Here is a 9,164-nt window from a genome sequence, read left to right as displayed (position 1 = left end):
CCCCCGAAAACTTTGGAACTTCATCTTTTCTCTTTTGGAGTTGCTTTACTTCTTTCTATCAATTTTTCCACTATGTGGAAATCAGTTTTACTAATCTCTGTGAAAACGGTCTAGTTATTTCAAAATGGACATTCAGAATTAGTGGCTACTTCTCATTTTCATCCCCATGCTTCATCTTCTCACCTGTAAAGGAAACAAATCTGCCTCGTGTGTACTGTGAAGATGAACTAATGTTTGTGAAGCATTTGGATACCATAGTAATGAGCACCAGAGAAAGGTCCCCGAGGGGGGGGAAAAAATAATTCTGTCTTCAGAACAGCCTTTAGAGTAGTGTGCACTTAAGAAGCCCTGGGCTCTGCACTGAACAGTGAAGAGAAAAAAATATTGAATAGTTTCTCATTAATTGAACACCATCCATTTTTTGCACTGAATGAGGCTACGTGTATTTTACAGAAAAAAAACACGGGATCATGTAATTAGTTTGTATCCATCTGCCTATACATAGGAAATGCCAAAATTAAGGTTTTCAAATTTTGGGGTTTGACATTGGCCTCTGCTACACGTGACATAAGTTATGCAATTAACTGGTTAATCATGCAATAAATTTAGACTGGCCACATGTGCAAAGACTGGCTGACCAAAGTACAAAGTAATTATCACACAATTGACTGGTTAATCAGGCAATAAATTTAGACCAGCTACACATACAAAGTAATTATCACATGATTAAAAATGACTATCTAGCTATAAAAAGAGCCAACCCGTTATAAATGTAGTGCTTGAAAATGCGTAACAACTCTGTAGCTGGTTTCTATCCAGCTTGAATTTGAACATGTAGCAGGGCCCTTTACATCATCAGTTTGCAGTTTTGTGCATTCATTCTTTAAATTGGGCAAACCTAGAAAATGATTATCATTATTTACAGAATTTAAGATTTTCTCACTGTCTGAATCTGAAATTATCACCCATATAAACGCTTTTCTTTTCTCAATGTACCTCTAGGTAACAGTGCATTTAAATCACCCGATGAATTCAAAGTCTCCCTTCCCCTTCGTACAAATTATTTATATGGGAAGATCAAGAAGACTCTGCCGGAGCTGTATGCCCTCACCGTGTGCTTGTGGCTGAGGTCAAGTGCTTCCCCTGGGATTGGAACACCTTTCTCCTATGCTGTCCCTGGGCAGGCGAATGAAATAGTGCTGATAGAGTGGGGGAACAACCCAATCGAATTGCTAATTAACGACAAGGTGAGAACGAACTCCTTTCTAGAATGTGCAGCTGAAGTAAAAGGCAATATTGGTGGTCTTGTGAGGCCCAGTTCTGCCCTGTTCATCTCTAATAATTTTGCTGTTAACTTGAAAGGGAGCAGGATCATGATGTAAAGTCTCTAAGAAAGGGAAAGCAAAAATAAGCCAAAAAACCTGCTCTGGCACTTTTTTGTAGAAGGGTTTTGAAGAAGTAGGTGACGTATAGATTTCTACTTGAGAACAGCAGTGTGGAGTAGCTATATATGCATTCACCTTTTGCTTGCACACTGAAATTGCAAACTGATTTTAAATTTATTGGGTTTGTCTGCTCTCGGTTGGACCAGTGTGAAGTAATTTCTTTGAAGACCTGCTGATGCAAAACCCATAAGCAGGATCAAACAAATTCCTACCAAGTTAATAGGAGTTACGTACATCACAGCGATGGCCAAACTGACTTGTGAGTTGCATGCGGTTCTTTGGTAGTTTAAATGTGGCTTCTGTGGGCAGCCGTTTAGTGATAACATTATTATTTGAACCGGGTGTGTAGATCATTGGCTTTGGGGCATAGTGTGTCTTGAAGACTGTGTCCTGCAGCTTTTGCTGGGTCAAGATTTTGGTTTGAAGCTGTAAGTTTGCCACCCTCGCTAAACCAGACTGAATCTATTCTCTGATTTAATTTTATGCCAAAGAAAGATTTTCATGTCTAAATCTTAAATGAAGAGAAAATAGTAACAAAGAACATGTTGAACTTTCCTGGCTGCTGCCTTTGTCTACGCAGTGTTTCACTGAACACCTGTTGAGGCGTTTGGCGTGCTGCAACATGAGACCTGTGAAAAGAGCAGAAATGTCGAAACCCAACATGTAAAAATAACACTTAAAATAGGAAACCAAAAACATGCCCCCAAAGCCTTTATGTTAAGTATTCTTTGCATCCTTCTTTTTACCCAGTTGGAATTATGGTCAGATGAAAATTGCCTAAGCCTCAGGCGATCTTTTGGCCAAAAATCTGGATTTTTGGCCAAATAAGTGTGGGGGGGGGAAATCTGGCTGAAGTAAATTCATCATAACGTGGCATGCCCTGTACCTTGTTTTCCTTAGTCTGATAGTCTCGTAAACACCTAATCCCTGGGAGTGTAGTACTAGGGTTGCTAGGAGACCTACAGTGCAATTCATTTGGTTCCCAATCTTGCAGAAGTTCTGGAAATATTCATAAAATGTCATGTTAAAGGTGTGCATGGGTTTTTTGTATGTTTTGTTGGGGGGGGAGTTGAATCTTTGAACTTGCTTATCTTAAACTGTAAAAATTTCTCTCATTTGTTGGCACTTCATAGCCTGCTGTGTTAACTGCTCGTGTGAGGTTAGACGCTTTGCAGTGTGGAGCACCAAGGGATATGTCCGTGCTAAGGGATATGATCCAAAGTCTGATTCTTCCATTGGCTTCAGTGGGTTTTGGAGCATGTTCCTAAAGGAACCAAATCCTGCTTCCCTTTGAGGCCCATGGTAAAGCTCCCATGGACTTCTGTGGGCATAGGAGGATTTCCTCTGCAAATCAAATGCAGCTGTGTCTTCTACAAAATCAAATGCAGATGTTTTCTACAAAAAAGCACAGGCCAGCTCCAGGACTGATAATGGACAAGCATAACATGAACACTGGGTGGAAGGACAGGGCAACGTACTGAGGGTTTTAAACAACAACAGAGAAGCTACAGATTAATATCCAGTATCAGCGAGAGTGATAATTGTCTAGATTCCAGTACCTTTCATGTAGTTTTATGCCAGACACCCGTTGTCGTCTTCCCCACAACTTCCCTCCCCTTAGCCTGTTGCATATTCCTCCACCCATCCTTTTTTGAGAATATTCTCTCCTTTGAAGCCACTGAGACTAAAGCTGGGATAATTAGGGATGATTTTTTTTGTTACCGTTTTGGTAGAAATGAATGCTTGTCTTGCATGGGGTTGAAAAACTGTGAGGGCATTACAATAGAAATGAAACCTTGGCCCATGGGAGAAATGTCCACACGAGTAGCCAGACCCAGGTCTTTGGCATTCATTGCTGTTGTCTACATACAGGTAGCTCAACTCCCTCTGTTCATTAGTGATGGAAAATGGCATCATATCTGTGTTACGTGGACGACAAGAGATGGAATGTGGGAGGCTTTTCAGGATGGAGAGAAGCTTGGCACTGGGGAAAATTTAGCCCCTTGGCACCCAATTAAACCAGGAGGTGTTCTGATCCTGGGTCAGGAGCAGGTAAGTGACCTGGTTCTTTGCTGGGGTAAAGATGGCTGAATTCCTCTCCCTCTCTCAAAGGACAACAGTTAAAGAAAGCTAAAGTTCCCAAATACAAACTGAATTTGGAAGGTGTAGGAAAAGAATTTGTTTGTAAAACGGAATATCCCATTTTTGCATGTGCAGTAGCTGAGAAATGCTCTGCAAGCAATATCCTATTTTCTTGCCTACAACATGCACACCTTTCTACCCAAAAATCAGCTGCTGGAAATTGGGGTGTGTATAAGTGCGGAAATTTGATAAGCGAACTTCTGCAGTGTAAGCCTCTGAAGAGGTAGGAGGAGCAAAAGTAACGCTGTACATGCTCCACGGGGCATGCTGGGCTCTCTTGCTGCTGCTTTTGGGTTACTTACTGCCACTCGCCAGTATGTTCAAGGAAAGATTTTTTTTCATTCTGCCTTTCAGAACCAAGGTGCTTAGCTTATCTGGGGACATATCGCAAGTGAGAAAATGCAGTATATTTGGTATTTAACACGCTATGCTTCTCTTGCACTAATATTCATTATACGGTAATTAAGAACTCTTTTGTTCTCCATCTTACCTTGATGCATGAAGCACTAGTTTGTTACCTTTTGCCCTTGGTCTGACTAATACATTGAATCCAGTCCTTTTGAAATTAGATAGTTATTAGCTAGATGGTCATTAAAATTTAAGGGAAAGGCCTGGATCAACTGAGCCAGTTTAGAATATAGCTGAGTATGGTGGTAGACAGCGGTTTGAGCAGGTCAGGTGTAGCTGAAGTGGCAACAGCTATCATCTTGAGGCCAAACTAAATATTCTCCTTTCAAGGGAAGGAGTAAATGCAGGATGCCCCTTTCTTTTCCTGTGACTATTTCTTTTATAACGACCAAGGGAGTACCAAACACGGAGGGGATGTGATGGAGAGGCCTGTTGGTATAACTAGTCCTATCTTGGAGGCGAACCCCTGGAGGCTGTAGAACACGTGGCATATCTTCAAAGAGGCAGTATAGGCCACTCTTTTTTACAAAGGGAAAAAAAAAGGTGCTCCATTCGTACTCTTATTAGTTACATGAGCCACTCAGTTGGAAAACAGGCACAAAATGAGTTACGTAGCCAACTCCTTTATTGCAAATGTTGCTGTTTGTTTGACTAGTAGTAGTGGCCTTTACAGACTATTCATAAGGCGAGGAAAATGTGTACAATCATTTGTAAGCTTCCTAGCAAAATAATGAGTAAACCAAGTGACTTCTGTCAGCCTACAAATGGGAAAAGTGAATCAGTCAATGAAGTTTAATTAAAGTGCAAAGACCATGCACTTTCCCAATTAGATTTTTCTTTTCTTTTCAGTATTTGTAATTCAGGAAGAAAATTCTCAAGACATGGCATTATTGGCTATATGTAAAAAATGCAAGCTGAATTTACACTGCAGTATGCCTGGTTCAAAACTGGATTAGGCAGTGGGAAACAAATTTGGTCCTGGTTGCTGTTTCTAGTAGATGCTTATCCATGCCATAAACCTATTACAGCTGTGTACCAGAGAGCTCAGAGCTCCTGTTACCTTTAGTGAGAAACTGCAGCAGATGGAGCCCAGGCAGCTGAGCAGGGGTTGGCTGCAGGCAGACAGGCAGGCTGTTCATCAGGCTCAATGAGAGCTGTGGGTGGCTGGGAAGGAGGCAGGGCTTGGGGAGCACCTAAGCTTGGGGCCGGAGCTAGGGTGGGCAATCAGGCCAGGTAGACTGCAGAGGGAAGAGCTCCTGAGAAGAAAGGCTGACAGCCAGGCTACCCTAGGGGAATGCAAGTAGGATACTGCTGGTTTGCAGGGGAATAGGGCTCGGGGTAGGGTGGAGTTTGGTACAGCCGGGGAACTGAGGCTTTATGTGCAGATCCAGTATGGAGTCTGTGTTGTAGCCGGAGGACTTATGCTTTTGTTATGGTTCACACTGGTGCATTGGGTTGGGGCCATCAGGGGTAGAGCAGGTCCCAGTAGTGCCCAAGTGGGGTGGAGACAGCGCCACGGGGGGACTGGTGCCCGAGAAGGACAGACGCCAGGGCCAAAAGCTCAGAGCCGAAGCAGGCAAGACAAAGGCTGGAACCAAGAAGCCAGGTCCGGTACAGTGGGCCTGGGCTAGAGTGCCCAGTGAGAAGAAAAGGGCAGAGAATGTGAAGACCAAATCCCCAGCAAGGGAGAGTGATTGAATAGCAACATTTGCGAGGCATGGGCATAGCTACAGGGGAGATTGGAGGCCAGAAATAGTCCGTAAGGCAAGAGGTGCCCTGGAGGCATGCACAGACAAGGAGGGCCCGCAAAATGCAAGTGCAGGCCTGGGACCAGCAGGATCTAAGAGGGAGCTGCTGATGGATTAGGGTTTGCTCTAGGACCCTTGGGCAGCCTCCCTTTTCACATTCTTATGATTCCAACAAAGGGATGGCAGGAGAGGGAGGGTACCCTGGGGCCAAAGGAGAGGAGGAGCCATGTGGTCACCAGGGGGCATCATGGCTGTCCCTGGGGCCCAGCACTTACTACAGTTTGGTAAATTCAGCAAATGTGATAGACTCTTTGTGGTAGGTGCTCCAGTTCGGTGTGAAAGGACTGCTCAAGCTCTGCTTTGATACTTTCATGCTGCCTGCTCATAATGCTTGGCTGTAACTGGTCCTATCAGTTTTTTTTTTTTTTTTTATATGACATGCTTGTGTGGTGCAGCTTTGTCCCTTTGTTCTGCCTGGACCATGCAAAAATGTTTGAGAGTGCAACTGCATCCAAGCTAACAGAGTTACCCGTTTGGTACAAGCACCCAAGGCTCCTGCATGCAAAGCCAAGAGTCCCGGGTTCAAATCCCTGCAAATGGGTGGTGTGGGTGTTTATTATATTTACTTAAAGTCTTCTGGATTGAGCTCTTCAAAGCAGCCCATAGCTTCCTGGCACCACATACTTGCTGCAACGCCCTCCAGATTCACAGGAAATGAGTTTAAATTAAAGTTGACAGGGAGAAAAGTATAGTGTTGCTTGCAGCACTTTACCTGCTCGGTATTGTGCTCGCGAGTCAGCAGAGGTTGGGGCCAGTGCTCTAAATGTACACAGCTCTTGGCAGAGTCCATAACGTTTGGTCCTGTGCAAGAACTGAAACTGAGTTCTAGGTGAGCTAATTTTTCTAAAGGCTGGCCTATGTGTGCCCAGCTTCAATAGATGAACATGCACAGATACCTGACATACAGGGAGGCCATTTGCTATGGGAAGGGGTATTTTCTGTTGCTCGCTTTGTGTTGTTACCACTCCAGCTCTGTGCTAGCTGTCTGTTTGACAGAGAAGTATTTGGTGAAATCTGAAATTCATAGTCATTTTCCCTTTTGGGATGAGTAGGTTTTTATTCCCGTTGCATTTTCTCACTGCCTCGTAGCTTGACTGGTGTCTTTAAGTGTAAAGGAGAAAATGACATGACCTGTTCAACTAATCCCAATTTTTGTATGCATAAAGGATACAGTTGGAGGAAGATTTGATGCGACTCAGGCCTTCGTTGGGGAGATGAGCCAGTTCAATATATGGGACAGGGTCTTAAAAGCAGAAGACATCGTGAATATTGCAAACTGCTCTACCAACATGCCTGGCAACATCATACCTTGGGTTGATAACAACGTTGATGTGTTTGGAGGTGCAACTAAGTGGCCTGTGGAGACGTGTGAAGAGCGGCTGCTAGATTTATAGCTGCAATCATTTTTTTTTTTTTTTTTTTTTTATTTCCATTCAAGTGCCCCGCTTTATTAGGACAATATTTTGTGACATCTGAAGCACTTCCTCTCCTCTCCCCAAGTTGTCCTCTCAAAAGAATTTCCTTTTTGAAAAAACAAACCCTGAGCAAACTGCCTGGGCACAGATAAAGCTGGTGGTTGCTGGCATGGGTCCTGAGGATGAAAGAATGCACCTGGGGCTTGAGCAGCATTTGCCACCTTGGGCCATGATCCAAAGATGCCCATTGACTTCAACAGGCTTTGGATCAGGCCCTTGCTCGGTACATTGACCCTTCTGGGAGGAAAATCTTGTATGAATGTTGTCTACATCCACTGGAAGAATTGCCCCTTTGCCATGAAGCACAAACATTTTAATAATCTTAATGTAAACTTTGTAATGAATCTTTCCTCCCTGAACGTCTGCAACACTTTTATAGCCATTTGAAAGAAATGAAGTGATCAGTACACCATGGAGACCATGTCTTTAAAAAAAAAAAAAAACACCAAACAAAAAACAACCCCACAGATAGTGGCTGTTCTGTTGCTATGGGCATTTCAAGGGCATCCTTTAACAGCTCAGAGATTAAAAGCCCCGTCTTGTGGTGAGACATAACATAAAGGAGGCACCTATGGGAGGATGCAAATGCTATCCCACTCCCAGTTAGAAAGCGCTAAATCCTCAGCTGAAGTAGTGACTCTACTTGTTTTCCCTGTCAGCTGATAAGCGTGTTGACTTTGTGGTTACTTGACTTGTAAACTTCTTTTCTCTCCTGTCCACCATTCTAGTCCGTGTATTTTCTTTCTAGCTATACAAACTGTTACTAAGTGAATTTTGGTTTTGTTTTGCTTTGAAAGGCCTTTATGAGCAAGTGCCAAAGTTCAGTTTCTGCTTGCCGAGAATCACTATACATATAATTTTTTTCAAACATAAGTCTCTCTGACAACCACTTCTCTGTGTTATGATGGTCCTGTGTATTATGACAAATGTGTTTGGTTTTTTCAATTCTTGTTAGTTGTCAGAACTTCTGTAAGCATTGGGCTGACTTAAAAGTATTTTTATTACTGTTTTCTTTCAGTACTTTGCAAGGAAAGATGTTGTTTTCTTGGCCTTGGTGACTGTCCGGTTTGTGGTTTGCAGACGGCAACATATTGTACCAGAAAAGAGTTAATACTTTTGTTATTCTAAAGAAAAAGGGGAAATTTATAAAGCTATATATCATTTTATTTTTCATATGTTTTGAATCGTAAGGATCTTCTATAGTGACAGTTCCATTTGTAGCATAAAGTTGCATATTTACATTATGTAGTATGATGTTCTTAAAAATTCTTACAATGAAATTTTAATTAAAAATGCACTGTAAAATCACCTCTCTTTTTCCTTTGATACTTGTGTGAAAAACTGACCACTTAACAGTGTCCTGGTTTTGATCCCTCTCTTTTAAGCCAGTGGTTCTCAACTGTGCAGCTGCTGCAGCCACCAGGTGAAGTTGCTTTCCATGCTTCATGCACAGCCAGATGCATGTAAAGCAAGCAGCACCCCCTGGTCCATCAGCCCTTTCCGTCTGCTTTCCATCGCCCTCCAACTCCTCCTGGAAATAGAGGTGTGTGGGGCATGTAGAACTGTTCGGGTGCACACCTCTGTTTCTGGGAGGAACACGGGGGTGGGTCAGGAAGAGTTGCACCAAGACCAGGTGCTCCTGCCTCCTTTAGACTTATCTGGTATGTGCAGGAGGTGGGGCAGGACCCTGGTTGATGAGCATGGAGGTAAACAAATGTTATGGAGGGGTGCCCTGAATCTAAACAGGTTGAGACCCACTGCTCTGTGCTTACATAAGCACTGCCCTGTGAAGGCCTGGTCTGCTGCCATTGTATTTATTCAACCCAAAAGGCCTGTCTAAGAGCCAGGATCCTGCAGTGGCTTAACGTGTTCTTAACTACACGCAG

General features: G+C 43.2%; 1 protein-coding gene across 1 annotated transcript in view; it reads left to right on the top strand.

Moving 5' to 3' along the window:
• Window positions 1-7,729, top strand: part of NPTX2 (neuronal pentraxin 2) — a 17,557-nt gene extending 9,828 nt beyond the window's left edge. Inside the window, exons 4-6 of the mRNA XM_019542158.1 lie at window positions 1,003-1,247; window positions 3,318-3,497; window positions 6,970-7,729. Coding sequence (XP_019397703.1) covers window positions 1,003-1,247; window positions 3,318-3,497; window positions 6,970-7,197 — 653 coding nt within the window. The 3' untranslated portion in view covers window positions 7,198-7,729. The remainder of the gene's footprint in view (window positions 1-1,002; window positions 1,248-3,317; window positions 3,498-6,969) is intronic.
• The last annotated feature ends 1,435 nt before the right edge of the window (window positions 7,730-9,164 follow it).

The sequence above is a fragment of the Crocodylus porosus genome, unplaced genomic scaffold, assembly GCF_001723895.1.
Source record: "Crocodylus porosus isolate Cpor-Errol unplaced genomic scaffold, CroPor_comp1, whole genome shotgun sequence".
NCBI lineage: Eukaryota > Metazoa > Chordata > Crocodylia > Crocodylidae > Crocodylus > Crocodylus porosus.
The sequence above is the reverse complement of the archived record's forward strand: the minus strand, read 5'-3'. Positions and strand labels throughout refer to the sequence as shown.